At 44.0% G+C, this 24,627-nt stretch overlaps 1 protein-coding gene across 4 annotated transcripts in view; it reads left to right on the plus strand.

Annotated features, from left to right (window-relative positions):
* The window catches only part of SMARCAL1 (SWI/SNF related, matrix associated, actin dependent regulator of chromatin, subfamily a like 1), a 59,730-nt gene that overhangs the window by 28,156 nt on the left and 6,947 nt on the right, over positions 1-24,627 (plus strand). For all 4 annotated transcript variants that reach the window (XM_004762712.3, XM_004762711.3, XM_013061620.2 and 1 more), the window contains exons 11-14: positions 4,327-4,467; positions 8,419-8,637; positions 14,708-14,778; positions 18,081-18,183. In XM_004762712.3, coding sequence (XP_004762769.1) covers positions 4,327-4,467; positions 8,419-8,637; positions 14,708-14,778; positions 18,081-18,183 — 534 coding nt within the window. The remainder of the gene's footprint in view (positions 1-4,326; positions 4,468-8,418; positions 8,638-14,707; positions 14,779-18,080; positions 18,184-24,627) is intronic.

Consider the following 24,627-nt stretch of genomic DNA (forward strand, 5'->3'; position numbering starts at 1 on the left):
AGCAGTGAGGTATGTGTTTGAGTTTTTCTTTGATTTATAGCACTTTTTCTTGCCAGACTAGTGTTCGATTATTTCTCCAGAGGGAAAAAGCCCTCAGATTCCCACCGTCCTTTCCTACTAAATAGCTGCTTCTCTTTTTGTGGGAAGAGTCCTTTTTACATCCCTATTGATTGGTGAAGTGAAACAAGAGGAGCGGCCTGAAATGTACGAGCTTTTTCTTTTCTCCTTTCTCATTAGAGGAGTTTAAGTAGATGCTATATTCAAAAGGGTGTCCCGTGAAAAATAACTCTTTCTCCCACCTCTGGGCCCCTCATTGCTTGATTTCTGTCCCAGAAGGCAGTCAGCGTTACCAGATTCTCACTTTCACTTCTAAAATTTCGTCTGTGCCCAGCTAAGCATGTGCGTGCGTGTTTCCTTCCTCTCTCCTTACAGTATTCCTCAACCACTGCTTTGCTCCAGCCTTTTTTCTGTGAATAGTGTATCTTGGAAATCATCCCACCTCATTTTGGATGACTCAACCTCATGCTTGCAGATAGTATTGTATTGTGTAAATCTATCCTAATATGTATCACCTGCTCCCTTTTTATGGGTTTGTAACCAGTCTTTAGCCATTACATACAGTACTGTGATGACCATCTTTTCACATCATATGCAAGCACGTGGTAGAAAACCCAGTGTCCCCGCATCTAGAAGAGATGCTCTTGGCCCCTCTCAGCCCAAAGGGAAAGTGGGGTCATTGGGAGGGTCGGCTCTCCCAGTGTGACAAGGCTGCAGGAGGAGTCCCTTGTGGTCCTGCTGTTCTGGTGAATTTCCTCCATTTTATCACAGAATCAGAAAGGAAATTACTGGAGTCTCACACTTAAGGGAGAAAGACTGTTTTTTTCCAGAGGAAGAAAATGTATTTAATATTTAATTTGAGCTCTTTGTTAGATTAATAACAGCTATGCCCATGCATGCCTTGAAACAACGTAACTTTCATTAGCTGTAATTATGCCATTGGATGTGTTCTCATACATTTTGGTATTTTTGAACCAGAACACTTATAGTCACATCCTTCTTTCTGTTCTTCCTTCAGAACTCGTCAACTTTTACGTAGCGTCAGTATTTCGCTAATGTCAAAGCAATGACGCTTGCTTGCCTTGAAAGCACTCCAGTTCCTGTGCAAATCAGTTTGGTGCTGGCAGTAGCACTCAGACTTGTGACTGGAGCTTTGTTTCCTTTTGGGAGAAGCCTGGATCCTAGAAGGAACCGTTTTATGTGAAATATGCTGACCCAACCAGAGTCAGAAAGGCCATTTATGAGGTATAATTGGGCCATAGGTGGCTCTCTACAGATCCCTGGAGTGGCTTCTGGTTAACAGGGGCCATAATGATGCCATTCGTCTTGGTTTGGCCTTGGGTGTCCTGGAGAGAGGGAAGAATTTTGATCTTCTCCCAGATTCCAGTCACTGGATGGCTCTTGAAGAGTGAGTTTTCCCTCTTGTTCTCAGGGTTTAGATTTAACCACAGGTGTTGACTCTTCTGTTGCTTTTTGGCTTGTGCCTGTGATCCTGCCTTTCTTCTTGATCTGTGTACTTTTGGTCCCATGCCCCCAACCTGTGTTTGCCATTCTCCTTGTTTTTGAAGATTTTATGATGACTTCTGAACTCGTGACAGCGTAGCTCCAGCATCCCTGTGACACAGGGCTTGTGTGTATCAGGATACTTGGGTGGCATGGGCGTGACCTTCTCTTTGATGTCCCCAGCCTTCTCAAGCGGTACTCTGAATCACAAGGGACTCCACCTATAGACCAGACTTCATTTAGAGTACCATTAGAAATAACATGGGGCAAGAACAGGGTGCGACTTTGGGGAGCATGACTTTCCCCAGTCTTGAGTCTTGCTGAGGTGTGCTATACCCAATCAGAATGATTTGGTAAAGCAAGTTATCGGCTACGTTGGAAAAAGATAGAACAACAGAAAGTGATGAAGAATTCCCAGGCTACTTCTCGTATGAACTTAAAACAATTTCAACTCTTCTTTGCAACAGAACATTCTCTTGGCTGATCCAAGATCTGTGTGTAGTTTATTTATTCTGAGTTGGATTAGATTCTCCTTGGCAAATTACATCCACTAACTTGTCCTGCTAGCAACTTGTTCCTGAGGGCTGAACTGATGACCTTAATCTCTGAGGAGACTGAACCTGTCTTTGAGGGTCATCTGCCCCCAGTGGCGTCTGCTCCTGTGAATCACACCATTTCTCTCAGACATCACACAGAAATTATTGTTTTGCATCGCTCCCTGATGGGTTTCCTGAGTGCTGTTCTTTTGCTAGCCAGAGGAATTGACTGTAAAGTGTTCCATTCCGTGTTGACTTACGTAGTTTTATGCATTTCTGTTTTCCGAAATTGGAGGTTCTCCAGGTGGAGGGTGCCCACAAATCACGGGCAGCTGGACAGGATTAAAGACCGTTTGACGACAGTGATGACAGTACCAACTTGTTGGGGCTGCGTGGGGAGCAGGCTAAATCATTCCAGAATAAAAAAGACGCTGTTCTGGTTTCTTTTCAAGGCTTGGCTTTTTCTTTTTCCATAATGATGCCTCTGCTTTTTAAGCATCCGCAAATGTCCGTCTTCAGTGGTCACAACCCCCCCCTACTCTGGTCAGTGTATGGGAGAATGGGCTCAGAATGAACTCTGTCCTGTACCAGCCGAGAATCTGGGAGTTATTTTCCATCACCTGATCGGTGAGCTGTCTCCGCCCAGGCTCCATCCCCAGACAACAGCAGCGGTTTGGGATGATAGGCCGATTTTCTCTTATTGATAAGACTTCTCATTTTCCCCGTTTCATTGAAGCGGTCTTGAGCCAAGGCAAGGGATGCTACAGACGTCATTCGAGAAGCTCATTGTTATTTTAATGAGTTTGCATTAAACCGTGCAGGAAATTAGAAGCCTCAGTAATTGAACTGTGGAAAATTATAGCTGGAGAAATTCAGAGCTCTCCTGTCATAATGGAATCAGGTATTGCCAGTCACTGTGAGGGCAAAAGTGCGTCTTGGGAGTTGTATATGTTGTATATTTATAAAGAAACATTTTTCTTCCCTCTGTTGCACCTTTATTTATTTATTTTATGAGGCAGCATATCCATTTGAAAACCTCATTTCCTCCCCTAGGTGATTTACTGCTCGCCATTGCCTTATACTCTCTTCATTAACTCAAGGTTACAGTGGTTAACAAGGTGTTTGTATACAACAGGGCTGAAATGGATTTTACTTCCAAGAATTTCTGTGTCCTCATACAGTGGGGGGGGGTGTCTCCTTTATTCTCGCCCTCCTTCCCATTTTAGGAAGAGGTGCAGTATTTAGGTCTGATCTCCTCAGGTCAGGCTGGGGTCTAGCTAGTGAGGAACCTGGAGTTCATCATTAGAATCGACCATTTATTTCCATCCTGCCCACTGCTGAGCAGGCTGCTGCACACACAGGCTGAGTTTAGGGTAAATGGACCTGTGTCCCCCTTTTGAAAGTCCTTCTTACCTGCAAAATGAGTGAAATCAGGGAGCTCTGGGGTCAAAGCATTGTGCAGCTGAGTTAGTGACAGCCTTTTTTCCCTCCGAAGAAAATCAGGGAGAGGCTGGTGCACAGGCCACCCCGACTCTGCCTCCTAGCGGTGAGAAAGGCCGGCTCCTCCGTGTCAGGATCTGACTGGAAGTTCAACTCCGGTATCAGAGATCCGCCCTGGAGGCTGGTCAGACCTGCTTTCCCCGCCACTTCCACTTCCTCTTCCAATGCTGGATTCTTGGAGTTTATCCTGTCTTCCCCAGGGACATTGGGTAGCGGAATATTTCTCAGCATACAGCAGACATTTTTAAGTGCTTCAGAAGATAGAGGTGACCACAGCCCTGATCTCAAGACGCTCACAGTGAGGGAGATGGAGAGTTTGGAATTCAATATCACATGCTCAGTCCTGATGTAGGGACTTATGACAAAGCCAGCCTGAAGTGCGGCATCCTGCTGCTTACATGGGTCACACCATGAGGGTCTCAGAACACGTGTGCTTCTCTTCTCTGGCCACAGTACCTTTGCTTAGAGTCTCCAGGTTTGGGCCACACTAGGATCTGGAGTGAGGCCAGCCTGTGGAGTCGTTGGGATGTAGATCTGCCTGGTTTCCAAGAGGAGCAAACAGCAGAACTGCCAGCAGTCAGGGTGTCCGGGAAGGGAGGAGTACTCTTACTGCATTCCAGGGGATTTTGTTCTTCCCTGGACATCCAGCTCCAATCCTAGTGGGGCATTTGGGATAGTCCCTAGGTGCTCCTCTGTGCATTCTCAGCACCTTTGGCTCTTTGTCTTGCAGGTTGCGAAGAGGGTGATTCTGCTGTCTGGCACACCAGCTATGTCCCGGCCTGCAGAGCTCTACACCCAGATCATCGGGGTCAGGCCAACTTTCTTCCCTCAGTTTCACGCTTTTGGACTTCGCTACTGTGATGCCAAGCGGGTATTTATTCTCTCTTCTCCCTCTCTACCCGTCTCCCCCACCACCCTGTCCCTCTCCCTGATTTTGATACTTACCTTTTGTTCCTTCTCTTTGGCCATGGTTGATCAGAAGCAGACTGGCCAGGGAGCCAGACCCACATTTCGTCATGCTTTGCGCCTAACTCTGACCTTCCTGTGTCCTTGAGAATAAGAACAGTCCCTCCTAGCTTTAACGCTTATGATTCTAGGGGAGTGTTTCCCAATAAGGGGACCGGTGGCTTTTTTATAGGTGCCCGGAGCTCTGAGAAGTGCCCAGAGGTGAGCTTGGGGTGTGGCAGGGGCCTGTACCCTCTGCACAGAAGACACAGCAGAGGCCTTGAAACAGGCAGAGGGGGAGTGATCTGGAGCTGCCTGGTGGGCTCTCATCAGCCAAAACATGGACTCATCACAGTGAATTGTGCCTGCTCGACAGGCCAGAAGCCCTGGACCTACAGATTACCTGTGGGAACATAGTGCCAGTGGGGCAGGTGCCTCTGACCTACAGATTACCTGTAGGAACACAGTGCCAATGGGGCAGGTGCCTGTGGGGCTCTGGTCTCCGCAGCTTCAGTCTTCAAGAATGGCAGAGGGAACTTGTAACCGTGAATGCCGTTGCAATCACACCCTTGATTTCTAAAACCTCAATTTCTTTTAATTGAAAAAAAGTACTTAATGACTTGGGGAAATACAAGAGTGGGGGAAAAAGTAGGATGTGAGATTTTTCCCATCATTCGTTCATTCATTCATTCTTTCTTTCTCCCTCTCCCTCTCCTTCCCAAACCCTCCTCCTCCCCCCACCCCACCTCTCTTTCATATATGATTGGAAAATAATGTACACCAAAGTGGATTACTTTTGTAAGCCCGAAAATGAACATTTTAATGTTTAAATGACATTGTTCACCGATTCTCCGTTCCTCCTGATGGCCCATTGAGTCGGTCAGCGTTCATCAGTCTGATCAAGCCAGCTGAGCATGGGACACTGTCCTTCTCAGCAGAGAGGCTCCTCACCAGAGTCCCCGCGATTTCCTCTCTCCTTGTCTGTGGCCGTGCCTCCCTCCGTGTCAGCAGCATGTTCATGGTGGCCCCAGCATGTCTCCTGAGCTGTGTCAGGCAGCCATAACTGGCTTGACCAGAGCCTGTGCATGTTTCCAGTGTTCTTCCCCAAAAACAGCTCAAGAAAGGATGACACGGAGAATCAGCTGCTTATTTGCCGAGGTGTTCCTTTTTTATTCCTTACTCAGCTGAGCTGTTTTCTTCTGGGACTGGGCCACTTTCTCTTCGGGAGGGGGCTCCTCCTTCTTGGCTGCTAGTGCCTTCTGCTCTCTCTCCAGACCTGCCAGTGGGATACAGCCTATCTCTTTGCGGAGCTGCCAGGGTCTGGCGTGGCTGTGGGAGGTGGAAGCCCAACTCCTGGTTGATGACCTCGCAGATGCAGACGGTTGGGGTGTGAGCCGGGCTGGCTGGCATTTGCTTCTTGGGACCCTGGTAGCTCTCTCTGACCCAGGCTCTGGAACTTCCACAATCGGAAAACCCAAGGGAATATTCACCACTATTTCTTTCTCATCTCTGTTTTTGAAAGTAGCCGGGGCAGTGAATTTATCCTTCAGCGGCTGACCTTCATCTCGCAAGGTCCAGCTTTTCGCACTCCCAAACTCTGTTCCCACGGGGGTCCATATGGCCATGAGTTAGAACGGCAGACTCCAGCCCCTCTCTCAAGCGTGGATCCCTTCTCCTTTTCCTCAGTTGTCCTGCTGTAACTTCGTAAACCTCGACACTACAGCCCAAGCTATGCCTGCCTTCTTTCTTGTAGCCCCTGCTGCAGAGGCTCCGACCCGACTTGAAGACCCCTATTAGTTTAGGCCTTCAGGATTCCTGTTTTGTGATCAAATGACAAACATACTGAGCCACTATTTGCATCGAAGATGCTGACTCTTGGGAGAAGTGGCTGTTGCTTTCCCATGACGCATGCCATCTTGAGGAAAAAGCCTTGCTATGCAAGTTTGTGATGTAAATAAGATTGTCTGCCTTATTTTTTAAGAACTTTTTTCAAAAAACTTTTCAAGTACTTTAAAAATACCCACTTACATTCAAACAAAGTACTTATAATGTAAATTGTCGTGCTTTGCAAAGTTAATTGCAAACCATTTTTAGCCGCTTATTGAGGCAGGAAATTTCTGTTATTAAATGTATTTAAAGCCATACACTTCTTTAACAAAATCCGTAATGCACTTTCCCCGTGAATCAGTCCAGATTAGATTCCACATGGTTGTCATGGTCCCTCAAAACTCGTCATGAGTGAATCGTACCTCCATCCTATTTGCAAGTGACCCACTTTCTGAAAACGATCTTTTCTTCCTTGGCTCTCCAGGCTCATGGTATAATGATCAGCTAGTGATGGTAGGGGCCAGAGACAGAATTTGTTGCCTTTACCCCCGGACTGTCCCTTCCCATGTCCCCAGTCTCTGCCCACCGTCCCTGCAGTCTTCGTGCCATCTTATTCAGCTCATCCTTTCTCTCCGTCCCGCTGTGTCCCCTTCCCGCCACTAACAACCAAGAAAACAAACACAGACAGTGCCTTCCTCTCCTTCCACGTAGCCCAGTGCCTGCTACAGGGTAAATTTTCAGTAAAAGCTTGTTGGATTATGACTATTCTAAAATTTAAGGCTTGGGTAATATGGGGTTTTAACCTACAAGATTAAAAGCTGACATAGGAGCAAGCTATCCAAATTAATTATGGTATCTGCTTGTTCCCAGTAAGATTTTTATTTAATGCAGCCCATAGCGCAGGGCCGCATTTTTTTTTTTTTTTTTTTTTTTACTGTGACTAGCTTTTTGCATTGAGAGAAGCCGCTGAAGAGAATGCCCCCTGCTGAGCTCATTTTCGACCCCATTGCGTGAAGACAGTTGCTGAAAACTTCTAGTTGATTTCAGAGTGTTTTCTTAAAGAAGAAGCAGTTTTTGATCATTTCACTTCTCCGCCTTTGACCATCTCTTTCTGTTCTCTGTTTAGCAAAGGACACCTTCCATGTCCTCACCATTGGAGACTAGGTCTACTGACCATTGAACTTGAACAAGCCTAGCTTCTACCTGAGGCGGTTTATGGTCACGGGAGGTGGAGACAGGAAGGGAGGCAACAGCTGGAAACATAAAGCAGCAGAATATACATCACCTCATTTTCTGCAGGACTGTAGATGTCAGTTCTGTTTCGAATAAGATTGTTAGTGCAAGACACGGTTTTCATTTTAACATCTTCTCTAGCTGTGTGACAGGGAATAGATCTTCTTGCTCATTGCCTCCCATGAGCTACTAAGTGAAGAAACCATTTTTATGAAGGACTACCTTGGTACCCTCAAACCCACCTCTGGTCTCAGGCAGACTGGCCAAAGCCTGTGCTCGCGGTTCCTCCCTTCAGTCCCCACCACCAGCAGCAACACACTGTGTTCATCTCACTGCGCTTGGTTGTGCTGGGCTAGCTTGTGCTGAGGAACAACAGCTTCTTAAATCTCAATACATCTCCTCAAAGAAAGCTATTACTGAAAAAACGTGATTTATTACCACGTGCAGTGGACTTCAGGATAAGCCCTGGGGAAGACGATTTCCTTATTTAGAATACAGGAGTAGTCTGACAAGCAGAGCGTCTTGTTTTTAAATGTAATGGACACTGGAGCTCTCAGCGTCTTGAATTTGCTGCTGGAAAATTCAGCGTGTAGAACACCAAGATGGATGTTTTTAGTTTGCTTTATTCCATACTCTCTCTTTTCCTTTTTCATTCCCATCTGTATTATATAAGGTTTCATTCATCCTTTAGAGCCACCTGAAATTCTCTGAGCAAAGCCACAGGGAGAGGTCCTCATGAGCCCGCCGCGGTTGCAGCCCTGTTAGCTTGGCCCTAGGAGAACCTAACTGGCTGTGTGTCTTGGTTCTCCCTTCATAGCATCCCTGGGGATGGGATTACTCAGGCTCCTCCAACCTCGGCGAGCTGAAGCTCTTGCTGGAGGAGGCAGTCATGCTACGACGCCTCAAGAGCGATGTCCTTGCCCAGCTCCCGCCCAAGCAGCGCAAGATGGTAGTCGTTGCCCCCGGTCGGATCAGCACCAAGGCCAGGGCTGCCTTGGATGCCGCGGCCAAGGAGATGACCACCACAGACAAAACTGTGAGTCTGGGGCTTCAGGTGGGGATTTGGAAGTCCATGTGTCCATAGCTGTTCCTTCCTTGGAGGGGGTCTGTGGGGGTTACCCAGAGTTCTCTGAACTTGCCGTTCCTGGACCTCTCCCCATGCTCCTGGGCAAGGACAGTGAGCCCATGTCATCTCTCAGCCGACCACTCTGCTTCCAAAATCTTTTCCTCGTTTGTGGTTTTGTATGTGTGTAGATCACTATTGATAGATGGTCATAAAAATAAGCCCCATGGCAACTGTGGAATGGTGATGTATATTCAGAATGCCCCAAAGAGAACTGGAATTTATGTGTGGTGTTTTTGGGGAATGCCTTAAAGCCTAGTAACTGTTACTCAGTCTAGTAACAGCTAGAAATTAGTTCTAGGAATATTTGTTACATATGTTAACCTTCTTTTAACATTTTTAAAAAAGATTTTATTTATTTATTTGACAGACAGAGATCACAAGTAGGCAGAGAGGCAGGCAGCGAGAGAGGGGGGAAGCAGGCTTCCCACTGAGCAGAGAGCCCGATATGGTGCTCTATCCCTGGACTCTGGGATCATGACCTGAGCCGAAGGCAGAGGCTTTAACCCACTGAGCCACCCAGGCAACACTAACCTTCTTTAAATCAAAATAACAAATTGACACTTATATAACAAAAGTCGGGTTTTCAAACCCTCTTAGCCCTTAATCCTTATTATAGTCGTTTATGGTTGGCAAGGAGCTAGTGTCCCCATTTCATGGAAGAGGGACGCTAGGGCCCACAGAGAATGTGATTTCCTCAGTCGTACAGCTGCTCCATGGCAGAACTGAGGCTGTAACCAAGCCTGTTACCCTCCATTTTAAGGTCTTAACACTATGGGGGTTTTATCTTTTCAAAACACTTTCGTATCTGTCTTTAGTGTCACACTGTGCTAAGTGCGGTAAAGTAATTTATACCAGCTCCATTTCTGTCCTTTTGGGATGAAACCTTGCCGTTTTCATTGCCAAGAAAATAACAGTCATTGACATTTTTTGACATTATCATAAAGCATTATCTGGGATTGTTATTACCCTGTATAAAGACAGTTACATCAAGATGAGATTCCAGCCTTCTGGGAGAGCACAAAATAAATAAGAATGACAAGAGAGAGAACGCGTGGGTTTTTTTTTATGTTATTTTACCATGTTATGAGCAAGACCACTGGGTAACTTTTAAGAAACAAGAGCGTAGGGTAGAAGATGCACTTAGAAGTTGTCAAGCTGTACGTAGTTTATGGTGTATTACATATAATAATCTGGGTAGTCTGGAGGAAGTGAGCAGGTATAATCTCTTTGCTGTGGGGTTTTCTAACAGTATTCCCCAGTACTGGTATGGAGACACGGACCAGTGGTTCTCAAACTGTATTTCAGGAGAACATGAGCAGAAGCAGGTCTTCTGTTGGTAAAATCACTGTTGGTGTACCATCTTTTTCTAATTTCTAGAGATAAAAATTCAATTAATGGAAATTCTTTTTTTTTTCTTAGATTTATTTATTATTAGAGAGTGAGGGCTGGGGAGAGGGACAGAGGGGGAGGGAGAATGAGAATCCCAAGCAGACTCTCTGCTGAGGACAGAGCCCAACATGGGGCTTGATCTCACAACTCTGAGATCAGGACCTGAGCTAAAATCAAGGGTCGGCCACTCAACCGACTAAGCCACCCCTACCCCTGAATGGAAATCCTTTTTCTCAGTTTTAAGCTTTTCCTTATAATTCTCTTAAATCTGTTATGTCTACTAACTGTTCCCACAAGTGAACTCTGCCATCAGGAAAACCAGTGAACAAGTATAGCAAATACAATATTAATGGGAAAAATTCAGATGTGGGATATTTTTAGGTGCAAAGATCTGAATGTTTATAATTATATTACACTTTAATTGCTTGTGTGTGTGGTGGAAGTAAGCCTATCGGTATTTTGTGGAATTCCCCAGAGGATCCCCTCACCTCTCCCTGGTCTCCCTCCCAAACTAGGCAGAGGCCAGCCAGTGTAGACCACAGAAAACGGGGTCAGTGGGCATTGAAACTGAAGAGGAACAGTGTATTGAGTGGCCAGGGGGCAGCTGCAAATTGTGCAATGTAGCGCAAAAGGTGTGGGAATTTTTAACTCAGTGCAGCAAGGTTTGAAAGCATTTTTTAAATTTTTTTTGCCAATTTATATAGTTCCTTCCCTTAGGTTAGGGAGCTCTTTTTAAAGATGATTTCAGATGCAACCTGGAGTTTGATTGCTGAGTTTATAGGCAATAATGTGAAATTTACTAGGCTAAACCATGGAAATCAGGAATGTTGGGTATTTTTATAGCTTCCAGTAGCTATGTAAATCCCCTAAATTCTTTGGGATATTTTGATATTTTCCTAACCTAGAAAGGGGAGCCATAATGTGCCTCGTAGGCGTGGCGCTGGAGAAGTCCCCAAGGGCAGCATAAGTTGCTCTGAGTCCCTCCTGCTGGGTGATTGTTCTCTCTGCTTCTTCATCCCGGAGTCATACACTGTTGTGCAGATTATGAAAAACCTCGATTGCAGTGGAATTCAAGACTCCAGCAGAGAAAAAGAGTCTTGAGCTCTTCTCAGCCCAGTTCTTGGAAGTTGCCGTTTTCTTGGCATCTTGGGAAAATTAGGAGTTGGTTTCTAAAAGAGAGAAACTGAGTCAGTACGGATGACCTGTGGTGTAACGCTGAAGCCAGATACTAGATTCTTTCCGATAAGTCCTTAATAAATTGGTTCCCTTTTGTGTTCTTTAATGTCAGTTCATTTTTATGATCCAACATCCAAGTAGAAAATGAATTTCGGAGCTTTGCCCTTTGGACCACCAGAACCTTTCTTCCTCCAAAGCCGCTGATGTAGTACATCTGTCTGCTGTGGACCTGATCGGAGGCAACACCCTCCCTGAATTCAGGATGGGGAGCCAGTGTCAGCTGGGAGTTCAGCCAGGTGGCCCTTGACACCCCTTCCAGTGGGGTGTCACCCCTTCCACTGGGGACTGGCTGTGAAGTCCTGAGTTGAAAAAGCAAAAATGGGGGTTGGTGGTTTTATGGTTTTAGGCAAGTCAGGAAAGCCTGTGAATCTACAGAAAGTTGCCCCTCCCACTTTTAAGTTACTTTGTAGCCCCAAGTTTCCCTGCCGAGTTGCCGGTGGTGGTGGTCCCAGTGCAGCACTGCTGAAATGGGCGATTCTTCCTTCCTTCATACCTTCCCATCTGGAGGAAGACATTTTTTCAAAAGCTTTTAATCACAGAAGCCAAGGTGAAGGGGCCCATTTATAAAATATAATGTACAAAGAAAGCTCTTTCTTATTTTCAGCCGAAATAATAGCTATCTCTTCACAGGCTAAGAAAAGCTGACTCTAATCCTCTTTTGTCTATAGTAATTTTTTGATCAGCAAGACCAGGAACAGAAAAATAGAACAAGTCCGTGCAGACTTCTGGTGACAGTATCAGTTCACCCTTCTGCTGTTCGACAATGCATTCAAATTCCAGCAGAAAAAATAAATTCAAAACCCCAGTGGATCTAATTTAGTAAAAGCCTGGGAACAAAGAACACAGGTTATTTGAAATTTCCTGGCCCGTGGCTGGCCAAAGAAGTGAGATCATTAATGCAGTAGTATTGTGTCTACTCAGTTTTGGGTTTGTTTTTTTTTTTAAGATAAAACTATTGATCTACCCTACATTAAAATAGCTGTCTATTACATAAAATCTGAAAGGTGAAGAAAAGTACTTAAACATCAACTAAGTGTTTCTTATTGCTATTCTGTGAACAAGAGTCACCTGTCTTTTATATCATATAATTTTGGCATCTGTCATTTGGGTAGTTTTTCTATAAAATGTATGTATATTTTGCTTTAAACTGTGCATTATTTATGTATATACTTATACATAGATACAGGTATAATTTACGTATATAATAGTAACATTTATAGAAGCAGAATTGAGGGTGCCTGGGTGGCTCAGTGGGTTGAGCCTCTGCCTTCAGCTCAGGTCATGATCTCAGGGTCCTGGGATCGAGCCCCGCATTGGGCTCTCTGCTAAGCAGGGAGCCCGCTTCCTCCTCTCTCTCTCTCTCTGCCTGCCTCTCTGCCTACATGTGATCTCTGTCAAATAAATAAATAAAATCTTTAAAAAATAAATAAATAAAAGCAGAATTGATACCCTATAAACATCTATCAGGCGGGGAGGAAAACAGTTTACAAAACTCCATCCTGAACACTTCTCTGTGTTGTTAAATATTCCTTTGAAGCACAATATGTGTTTTACTCCCATGGCCATATTAGAATTATGCCAGTAATTTTGAGTTGGACATCTGGGTTATCAGCTCCCAATTCGAAGTAACCAGACACTGAGAAAGCAGCTTCCATAGGAATTTATGAAGACGGACTGTATGGTGAGGGTAGACGTGAAGGAGTGAGTTGCTGTGCCCCAGGGCTGGGCACACTTGGAAGCATCCCCACAGGTGCCCGCCAGACCGACCCCGCAGCTGAGTGTGATCGCGGGTTTGCACCCCAGACCTGATCCGCGCTCAGTGGCTAATCTCAAACAGGGAGGTTTCTCAGCATTCTTTCCGCCGATCGCCCATCTGTTTGTTCTGCCCTCTCCTTCTCTGCTTAGCAGGTGTGGAGGGAGCGAGTGAGGGTGAGAGGGAAAGACCTCACGGGAGCAGGGGCCGTCTCCGAAGGGCACAGGAGTCCGTGTGAAGACAGGACAGCTCTCCTTGAGGCATGCCCAGTGCGGGTGAGGTCAGCGCCGGGGAGCCTGGCTCTGTCCCTTTGGTGTATCCTACCAGGGAGCGCATTATGTTAGAGGGCCTGGCCTGCTGTGAGGGACCCTTAAAGGAGACGTGAATGCACCCAGGATGTCTGTGAGCCCTTCGTGCAGAAGGGAAGGGTCATGTGTGTCCAGAGCTTCATCAGAGTCTACACTGGGTCTGTAGCCGAGAAAGAGTTTAAGACACACTGTCATGGGGTCGCGTCTCCAACAAGAGTTCTCAGGAGAGTTCAGCTGGACCTCTGTCACAAGGCAGCCACCACCGCTACACAACAATGACATGGCCCCACTAGCCTGGCAGTGGCCCCCCAGCTTCCTGTGGTTGCAGGTTATCTTCCTTGTTTCTCGTCAGGTCCTCGAGGAAAGACACTGGTGGGAGGCGGGAAGCCATTTGGACCAAGCAGCCTTTCCCACCACCTGTGGTGTCTGTTGTTTAAGGTGCAGCCTGGCTTCAGAGCCACGGATCTTATAACCGTGGGCTCCCTTCTATGTTACATGAAGGAGCTATCGTGTCAGTCAGTGGCCTCACTGGGCCCCAGGGGCATCTGTAATCCACACTTGCTAGTGGAAGGAGAGAGCCACGCTACCAGTGATGGTAAGGGTGTCTGTCATCTCTGGGGGCGCAGAGTGATAGTAAATGTTTTCTCATAATATTGTGAAACTGTCTGCGTGTCTCCTGTGCCTGTGTCCTTGACTAGTATTTATTTAGATGCCAACTGTAAGGAAAACGTGGTTTCTTCTCCTGGAAGGTCAATGACCTAACATGGGAGCCAGGCCTAAAGACACGTGAATAATGGGTTTGAGATGTTACTAGAAGAGACTAGTTGGGGTCAGTTGGAAATGATTCAGTAAGTCTTGGACAGAAGGAAGCTTCGTCAGTGGGTATGGACACAACGTGGTAGAAGAAAAAGGGGAGGCAGAAAGCAGGTTGGGCCAGTGTCGTGTGCAAGCTGTCAGCCGGCTGTAGGAAGTGGTTCACAGCATTTCAGCTGATCCTCTGGGCCTGTGTGGGTGGCTGAGATGCTTTTCCTGAGGGTTCTCATGTTGCTGGTCTCACTGGCTGTTCTCAGCAGTTCCTGGGAGATGATAGGGTACCTGCACCGCCGTGTCTCCAGTGACACTAAAGTTTCTACAACTCCCGTAGCTTGACTCAACTGAGTGGATAAGTCAGGGTCTCCCAGCTCCGATAACTGGCATTGGGAATTTGTAAAGCTCCAGGCGGTGATAGTTACTATAGCTCATCCCAAGGCTCACAGACTGGGAGACTTTCAACCCGAGACTTCTCTTTCTACAGAAACGGCAGCAGAAAGAAGCCCTCCTTCTCTTCTTCAACAGAACAGCTGAAGCTAAAATCCCATCTGTCATGTAAGTGGCCACCAAGTGTCGACTTTTCCCTCCCACACTCTGTCTCTCTCTCATCTTTAAAAAGAAATACCTATTACCTTAATCTGCCAGAATGGTTTTGCTGCTCTGCAAGAAAGGATCAGAGCCTAGAATTCTAGCTGCCTTTGGTATAAAGTTCAAGACAGCGTAGCCTCCTCAGCCACAGAGCAAGGCCTGTCACGGGAGCACTGCCAGTCAAGTTTGGGGTCCTCAAGAGCTCCTGTCTTAACCAGTAGTCTAGAGCTGCCGCCACTTACAAGGAGGGTAGTGCTGGCCTAACACTAAAGTGAGCTTTTCCCCTTAGTAGGAAACCTGTGGTCATTTGCCTAGAGACACAAGTGTGGAGTTTCATGGAAGACTAAGAAGGCTGCCTTATGGGGAGTCCCTGGTATTCTCCAAAGACTTCATGTCTCAGCCATTATTTACCTACATAAAAAGGCAACTGTCAAAGTTTGTTCCAAAGATACGGGCAAGGGGCCATTGTCACACTGAAGTTTTCCTTCCGCCTTCTAAACTAAGGCTGAAGTCATAATTCCTCTTCTTAAATGTATTCACTGATTTGAAAAATTGTCTGCCTTTCTCAAAGAAAGGAAAAACCCACTCATGTTCAAATATTCACTGTGGTAGAAACTTGAGGCAATTCTCATGACGTGCATTTGCCTGATTTTTTATTGTTTAACATTCATGTGAGACTCTGGCAGGATAATGGTCCAAGTGATTTAATTACAATGAAAATGAATTTAGCGTGGGTTGAGCGGTGCCAGCTTGGCTGTGGGGACCAAGATATGTGGATAAATTGAGACACACGCAGCCTATCCCACCCTCTCACTCAGCCTCCAGATCCCCCAGCCTCTCCGGCCTCTCCCTCTGCACCCCTAAATACAGTAAGAGAGTGCGCTCACCACATGATTCAAATCTAAGATCCCCACACCCCAGAAAGTCTGCTGAATGTTGGCCAGCTCTCCTTCACCCTCGGGGCACTGCCCTTTTCATTTATGAGACAGTTAGGAGACTAATGAACTCCAGATGTGGTTTTACAACCTGGAAACTTCTCTCTCCAGAACTCATCAGAATTGCCCCCACCAACCCATTTCTCATGAGCTGCTGAAAAACAGATGGCAAGGGTGTGATCCTTTTCCCTCGCCCTCTCTGCTCATGACCTACAAAATTCATGGTCTACTGAGTGCTGGGCCCAGAACTACCCATTTCTCTTAGAAATTTTAAATCTGGCCATTCCGTCACTTCATAAATAAACTTGGGTGCTACCTTGTTTTAGTGTGTTAGGCTGCTGTAACAAAAATACCATACACTGAGTGGCTTGAGCAACAGAATTTTTTTCTCACACTTCTAGAGGCTGAAAAATCCAAGGTCAAGGCAGTAGCAGATGTGGTATCTGGTGGGGACCCTCTTCCTGGCTTGCAGACAGCCATCTTTGCCCTGTCCTCCTTGACAGAAGGGGCGAGGGTGCTCTTTGGGCTGTGGAGGGGTCTCTGATAAGGACATTGATTTCATTCATGAGGGCTCTGCCTGTGTGACCTTACCCCTTCCCAAAGGTCTCATCTTATAATAACCTCACCTTGGGGTTATTATTTCAACAAGATATTGGGGGGGGGGTGTAAAATTCCATCTATAACATACTTTTTCAAAATTCCGTGATAAATAGTATAATGCTTTCTAATTTCCAACCAGTTGTGACATCTGCTAACTCATTTCACACTTATAGCCTCTTTATGAGATCAGTCAAGTAAGTCGAACTGGCCCCATTTTTAAAAAATGCAGAGACCGAGTAAATTTCATGTATATCTCTGGGCCTCAGAGTCACATAAGTCTTAAGTGGAAATTAGATTATAAATCTTAAAACCCCAGTTTCTTCTGCTAATTGTTTTTCTTCCTCTTTTTGCTGTCTTCATTTGTTTTCATTTTAATGGGTGTCTTTTGATATAAAAGCCAGTGGTTTTGTAATAGGCAGATATTTCCAGCCTGGTAACTTAGGGACTCAGGAAGGATAGGAATAAAAAGCCACATCTGAGATGCAGAGGGGAGAGAGGAACTAGGAAGACTGGGACCTGTAGTTGTTAATGAGCTGTCCAACTTGATTTTATGGCCTCGTGACTTTTTGATGCTGTAGCAATAAACTTTCTTGCTTATATCATGGCAAATTTTATGTCTCTCAAACTAATTAAAGTAGATTCTATTAGTACCAACTATTCAAAGATTGAACTCAAATCCATTCCCTCTTGGCCATAGTGTTGCTTGAAAATAACTCTTAGATGCTTAGAGGACGGGTCACCACCTGCCTGACAGGAAACCTTTGAGATTTGTCCTTCTCCAAGGAGGGTTGTGTCTGTTCTGTGCCCAGACACACCCAAGTGTGAGGATCACCTCGGGCCAAGTGAGTCCTTCTTGTCAAATGCAGTGACTATATCCTGGACCTACCGTTTGTGTCCAAGGAGGCTTACCTGCCCATTACCTGTGTGGGAACAGTGACCTGTCCTGGGATTGTGAACCTCCTGCAGGGCCTTAATCCCTGGGAAGCCATCAGAGTCTGACTGGGTAATCCCCACCCCTTCCAGGGCCTGGCATAGCTGCCCTCCTTCAAGGCCATGGCTAAAGATGGGGGTTGGAAGTCAAGAAAAAACAGTAAATCAAGGGGAGTATGAAGAGCAAGCAAATAAGGTTCTTCGCTCCATCTTCTTTGCCACAGAAAAAAATTCCCTTACCACCGATTTAGCAGGTGGCCCTGTAGCTTGCCATGCACTGTGTAAGGGAGCTGGGGAGCTTTCCCCGAGTATCTCCTTAGTACTATTACTTATGCTTCAATATTACACTTCCAGAAATTTGATTACTGTCTAAAGTCCCGTAATTGCCTGCCTAGACATTTTCAATTCTTAGACGACATTTCAATTTGTATTGAAAACACATTACATTGATAGTAGCAGCGAAAGTGAAAACTGGTACGTATCTTCTGTGATCCCAGATGGTAAGAAACTTTCAGTAACATATCAGAGACACATAAAAAGGAACGATACTTTGATTTATCTGCATATGGGAGATGACTTAAAAGCAGGGAAGAACTCTTTCTGCACAGAGCAGCTCCTAATTTGGCTGCTGCTACGCAGGTGACTTGGCCTGAGGGGAAGGGGGGTGAGAGGTCAGCTCTCAGAGAAAGAGGGAAAGGGCAGGGGAGAGCAGCTACCTCGAAGGAGTCTGGTAAAGATGCAGTGGAATAATTTCAGCTGGACAAGTATATGTTAAATTTATTGTGCTCTCATTGTCCGACGCAGTGAATATATCCTGGACCTCCTGGAAAGTGGGAGAGAGAAGTTTCTAGTGTTCGCACACCACAGAATAGTCCTGAGTGCAATTACAACAGAGCTTGAGAGAAAGGTAAGCTCCCTTTGAAATTCAACACAGGATGCTTCTGTTGTTTGTGTGTCGGATGCTGAGTGGTCTTGAGTAGGTTGAGGGCAGGTCTGAACCAAAGAAGTGAGGTGATGTTTCCAGAAACATTGCTGAGGACTTCCCAAAGAATTCTCGCTTGTAGAACCACACTAGGGTCAGAATACTTCCCAGCAGTGTCCTTGAACGTCTTCCTTGCCCTCTACAGATAGGGCTGGAGCCTTGCTTTAAAAACAAGGATCCACTGCAGGGCACCTGGGTGGCTCAGTGGGTTAAAGCCTCTGCCTTCGGCTCAGGTCATGATCCCAGAACACGTTCTAGGATGGAGCCCCACATCTGGCTCTCTGCTCAGCAGGGAGCCTACTTCCTCTTCTCTCTCTGCCTGCCTCTCTGCCTACTTGTGATTTCTGTCAAATAAATAAGTAAAATCTTTAAAAAAAAAAAACAACCCACAAGGATCCTCTGGGACCAGGGGCTCTTTCATGACTCTGTAAATAAGTACAAGATTGTCAAAAAAGGAGGTAGCAGAAATTCTCTTGTGTGGAAACAAGTATTTGCATGAATCCTCCTCTCTTCCTCTTGTTCTTCCTTAGCACCATCAAAGTGGCTTTATTAGTTCTACATGGGCTACATGCAGACTTCAGTACAGAGTTTGTGTTCCTTACTACATTGAATGAAAAATATCCAGAAAGATTTCCAAGGATGTTCATTAAAACGAAACACATCAAATAAACAAAACTTGTGAAGTTGTAACAGTTATGGAAATGTTGCCCAATCTTCACCAGTTTCTCCATGTAGAATTAAATCAGGACAGTTTAAACACATTGTATTTTTACCTCCCTTTTCATTTTTGGTTAAATTTAGGACCATAAATTGCTTTTTTTTTTTTTAAGGTTTTTTTATTTATTTATTCGACAGAGAGAGAGGTCACAAGTAGGCAGAGAGAGAGGAGGAAGCAGGCTCCCTGCTGAGCAGAGAGCTCGATGCGGGGCTCCATCCCAGGACCCTGAGAGCGTGACCTGAGCTGAAGGCAGAGGCTTAAACCCACTGAGCCACCCAGGTGCCCCATAAATTGCTTTTCAACTTCCTTCATCTTTTACTACATTTTATGTAATCAATCTTTATTTCTTAACTTCTTTCTTTCAGAGAGAGCGTGTGTGAAAATGTGTGCAGTAGGGGAGGGGCAGAGGGAGAGGAAGAGAGAGAATCTGAATGCAGAGCCTGAGATGGGGCTCGATCCCATGACCTTGAGGTCATGACCCAAGCCAAAATCAAGAACTGGTAGCTTGGGGCACCTGGGTAGCTCAGTGGGTTAAGCCGCTGCCTTCGGCTCAGGTCATGATCTCAAGGTCCTGGGATCGAGTCCCACATCAGGCTCTCTGCTCAGCAGGGAGCCTGCTTCCTCCTCTCTCTCTGCCTGCCTCTCTGCCTACTTGTGATCTCTCTCTGTCAGATAAATAAATAAAATCTTGAAAAAAAAAAAAAAAAAAGAACTGGTAGCTTCACCGACTGAGCCACCTGGGCACCCCTGTAATGTTTCAAACATAGAGAGGAGTATAAAGAAACATACAGCAGGCACTTACATGTTCTCCACCCAGATATAATAAATTAAGTGTTTTGCTATATTTATTTCAAAGTGTGTATGTTAAGTAATAACATACTTAGGCCCCTCTGCAGCCCTCTAACTCATTCTCTGTAACCACTGTCCCCAGTCCTTTTCTCCATGTTGTCATATTTTATTCCAAAAGTATGTATTCTTAATATATAGTCTCCTCTATGTATTTAACATACATAAATGGCAGCGTAGTTTGAGTATCCTGAAATTTGCCTTTTTGCTCAATGTTATTTTTGAGATTTTTCCGTGTAGTATTATAGCTATAGATCATCTGCCATAACTGCAGAATAGGATCTCATTGGGTAACTGTAGCACAGTTTATCCATTCTCCTGGTGAGAGACATGGAATTTTACTTACAGTTTTTGCTATTATATGAATACTGTCACATACATGTGTGTACGTGCACACATACACACATGTGTATGCATGTGGGCATGTCCAGGCGTGATGTTGCATAACCATTGGATAGGCTTGTCTTCAGCTCTATCGGGTATTGTCAGATTTCTCTGCAAGGTGTGGTAATTCACATTTGTAATCGCACCAGCAGCATTTGGAAATTCCTGCTGTCCTGAGCGCTCACTAACAGTATTATCAGACTTTTTACTTTTGCCAAGCCAGCGAAATGAAATCTCAGCTCATTCTTATTTTCCTTTGCATTTCCCTGACTACCACTCACAGTTGTGTCTTTTTGTAGGTTTAGTAGTGATTTCAGGGTGTCTTCTATAAATATTCTGTTTTCCTGTTAGATGATCTTTCTCTTACTGATTTAGAAATATTCTTTATAAGTTTTGGGTATCTATCAGTTAACAATATTTTCTTTTCGTTTTGTTGAAGTTTTATTGAGCAAAGTTTAATTTTTGCTTTAGTTGTTATAAATGAATTGCATTTCAAGTTTATTAGTTTTTCCTATATGGTTTTTAATTTTTATGAATGAGTTAAGAAATCTTTCCTTACGTAAGGTCATAAAGATTTTCTCCTGTGATTTTTTTTTTTCCTGAGAATTTTAGAGGTGGCTCATTAATACACCTGGGTTTGAATTTTGTATATGCTGTGATCCAGGAAGCCAGCCAATGGAATTAAAAGCTATAATCCCTGGAAAGGAAAAATCAGAGCTGTCACTGTATTCAAGCAACTCAAGACAGTTAATTAGAAAACTATCAAAATGCATAAGAGTTTAATGCGGTGCCTAGATTCCAAATAAATATACTAAAATAAATAGCTTTTTTAATGTACCAGTTATAACTAATTAGTAAATACAGTGGAAAACAAGATCAAATTCAGAGCAGCAAAAACATATAAAGCACCTAATAGTAACCTCACCAAAAAGAGTGTAGAGACTGATGAGTTGGAGGGACTTGGGCCATGCTCCAGTGCAAACACTGTAAAATACTGGTCCTTCCCAAATGAATTTGTAGGTCTAACTCAATTCAAATAAAAATGCCAATTGGGTATTTTAAGGGAAGGAATCTTATATTATTATGCTAAAGGAGTCTCAAAAATTGAGGAGAGCTATCTAAGACAACTTTGAAAAACAAGAAAAATGTTGATAGACTTGTGCCTCCAGATATTAAAATCTGTTATAAAATTCAGCCATACTAGGCCAAGAAATGGTGGTCAGAAGGATGGAATAGAATGGATAGCCCTCTTTAGTATTAATAACTCTTTAGTTGAATAGCCCTGTAGTATTTTTAAAAAGTATAATCAAGGAGTCATCAAAAATTAGGCTTAATTTATTCAACAAATAAAGTTTGGGTAATTGACTAAGTAATTGAGTGGAATACTTAAATGAAACTCAGCTTCACTATTTATTAAATTTCAGACAAACCAAAGCTCATTAAGACCATAAAGCGTTAGAAGAAACTATAGATGAATGTATAGCTGATCACTGGGTGGGGAATGACTTTCTACACATAAAAACAGTGAGAGAAATCACAAAGGGAAAAATTGACTTAAATTACCTAGAACTATGGATCTGTTCTTTCACACATACACACAGTGGCTAGACCATGGGGGGTTTTCATACATTTGGTACCTTTTCTCGGCAATTTGGCCTAACTTAAGGCACTCAAATTTTTCCAAGCTCCTCTTCTAGGAACTTATCCTAAGGAAATAATGAAACCAAAGATTTATTTATAAGATTAGTGATGTTATTATTTATAATATCAAATAATTAGAAACCTAAATGTTTGTCAGTAGGTATTCTGTTAAATAAGACCCTGTTCAGCCATAAAACATAATAATGTAGGTCCATCATTCTTAACTTCGAGGAGATGACAGGAGCCTTTAAGAACCTTAGATGAAAAACTTCAACTCCACTGAAAATCAAATAAATGAAAATTAGCCTATCACATCAGCAGAGGTTTATAAATGTGCAGCGCTTAGCATAATCCCCTCCGGTTCCATCCATGTTGATGCAAATGGTGGGTATTCATCTTTTCTGACGGCTGAGTAATATTCCATTGTGTATATGGACCACATCTTCTTTATCCATTCGCCTGTTGAAGGGCATCCCAGCTCTTTCCACAGTTTGGCTATTGTGGACATTGCTGCTATGAATATTGGGGTACAGATGGCCCTTCTTTTCACTACATCTATATCTTTGGGGTAAATACCCATTAGTGCAATCGCTGGGTCATAGAGTAGCTCTATTTTTAACTTTTTGAGGAACCTCAACACTGTTTTCAAAATGGCTGCACCAACTTGCATTTCCACCAACAGTGTAAGGGGTTCCCCTTTCTCCACATCCTCCCCAACATTTATTTCTTGCCTTGTCAGTCTTTGCCATTCTAACTGGTGTAAGATGGTATCTCAATGTGGTTTTGATTTGAATTTCCCTTATGGATAGTGATGTTGAGCATTTTTCATGTGTCTGTTAGCCATTCGTATGTCTTCTTTGGAGAAGTATCTGTCCAGGTCTTCTGCCCATTTTTTGACTTAATTATCTATTTTTTGCGTGTTGAGTGAAATAAGTCAAGCAGAGAAAGACAATTATTGTATGGTTTCACTTACATGTGGAACATAAGGAATAGCATGGAGAACATTAGGAGAAGGAAGGGAAAAATGAAGGGGGAATAATCAGAGGGAGAGATGAACCATGAGAGACTATGGACTCCAGGAAATGAACTGAGGGTTTCAGAGGGGAGGTGAGTGGGGGGATGGGTTAGCCTGGTGATAGATATTAAGGAGGGCACGTATTGCATGGAGCACTGGGTGTTATAAACAAACAATGAATTGTGGAATTATGTATCAAAAACTAATGACGTACTATATGGTGATTAACATAATGTAATAAAAAATAAATAAAAATAAATCTTTCTAGAAGATTTGGAAAAAAATGTACAGCCCTTACCATTGATAACAGTGCAGCAAGCTGGACATGCTCAGACATTACTTATTGGAAAGCAATTTGGCGATAATATCAGGATCCTTAAATTAAGTCTCTCCCTTTGTCATAGTACTTTGATTTTTAGTAGTGTAGTCTAAGGAAATAACCAAATATGGGCAAAGAACCATGAGCACGTTTATTTTAATCCATCCTTTAAAAACGTTTTAATTCTAATAGCTTTATAGAGATATACTTCGCAGGCAATGAGCTGCATTTGGAGTATAGTTTGGTAAGAAGACAGTGAAGGGGCATCTGGGTGGCTCAAGATCTGACTCTTGATCGTAGCTCAGATCTTGATCTCAGACTTGTGAGTTCAAGCCCATAGTGAATGTGTCTGTTGGCCTCAGGAGTTTCCTTGGGCCCTTTGAAATCCCTCCCGTTTCTCCATGCCCTCCCATCTCCAGGCCATCACAGATCTGCTCTGTCACTCTAAACTAATTTGCATTTTTAGAGCTCTATATAAATGTGGAATGATTCAGTGTGTACTTTTTTTTTAAATTGGATTTCTCTTAACATACTCTGAGATTCATATCTGTTGTTGCACATGTCATCATTTCATTCCTTCTTATTGCTGAGTAATATTCTGTTGTATGCATATACCATGATTTTTATCCATTCACCTGTTGATGGGTGTTCACCAGCTCATCTTTTTTTAGTGAAAATGAAGCACCTGGATGGCTCAGTTGGTTAAGCTTCTGACTCTTGGTTTCAGCTTAGGTCATGATCTCAGGGTTGTGAGATCGAGCCCCCAGTCTCTGTGATCAGCAGGACATTCGCTTCAGATTCTCTCCTTCTGCCCTTCTCCCCACTCATACTCTTTCTCTCTCTCTCTCACTCTCAAATAAATCTTTAAAAAACAAAAAAGAATCTCCAAAATATGAAGAAATACACAAATGGATAAATTACATTGTTGCCACATAATGAAACATAAGGATGTTAATAAATATGTTTTAGAAAACCTTAATAATTTCATTGATTTACAATATAGTGTTTATTGGAGAAAACCAGGATATAAAACTTTGTGTTTAAAAGATTATCACACACATTGAGAAGAGAGCACCTGGCAGAAATAGATCGGTGCTAGGGGTGCCTGCGTGGCTCAGTGGGTTAAGCATCTGCCTTCAGCTCAGGTTGTAAAAGGGCCACAGAAGAATCCTTTTGGTGCTAGAACTGGTCAGTGTCTCTTTTTTTTTTCTTTCTTTCTATCTTTTTTCTTTTTTTTTTTTTAAAGATTTTAGTTATTTGCTTGACAGAGAGAATGAGCACAAGCAGAGCAAGGAGAGGGGCAGAGGGAGAAGGAGAAGCAGGCTGAGCAGGGAGCCCAATGCAATTCAGTGCTCGATCTTAGGGCCCTGGGATCATGACCTGAGCTGAAGGTAGACACTTAACTGACTGAGCCACCTAGGCACCCCTTTTCTTTTCTTTTCTTTT

This window comes from Mustela putorius, unplaced genomic scaffold (genome assembly GCF_011764305.1).
Source record: "Mustela putorius furo isolate JIRA1106 unplaced genomic scaffold, ASM1176430v1.1 tig00000275_pilon_pilon_pilon, whole genome shotgun sequence".
NCBI classification, from domain to species: domain Eukaryota; kingdom Metazoa; phylum Chordata; class Mammalia; order Carnivora; family Mustelidae; genus Mustela; species Mustela putorius.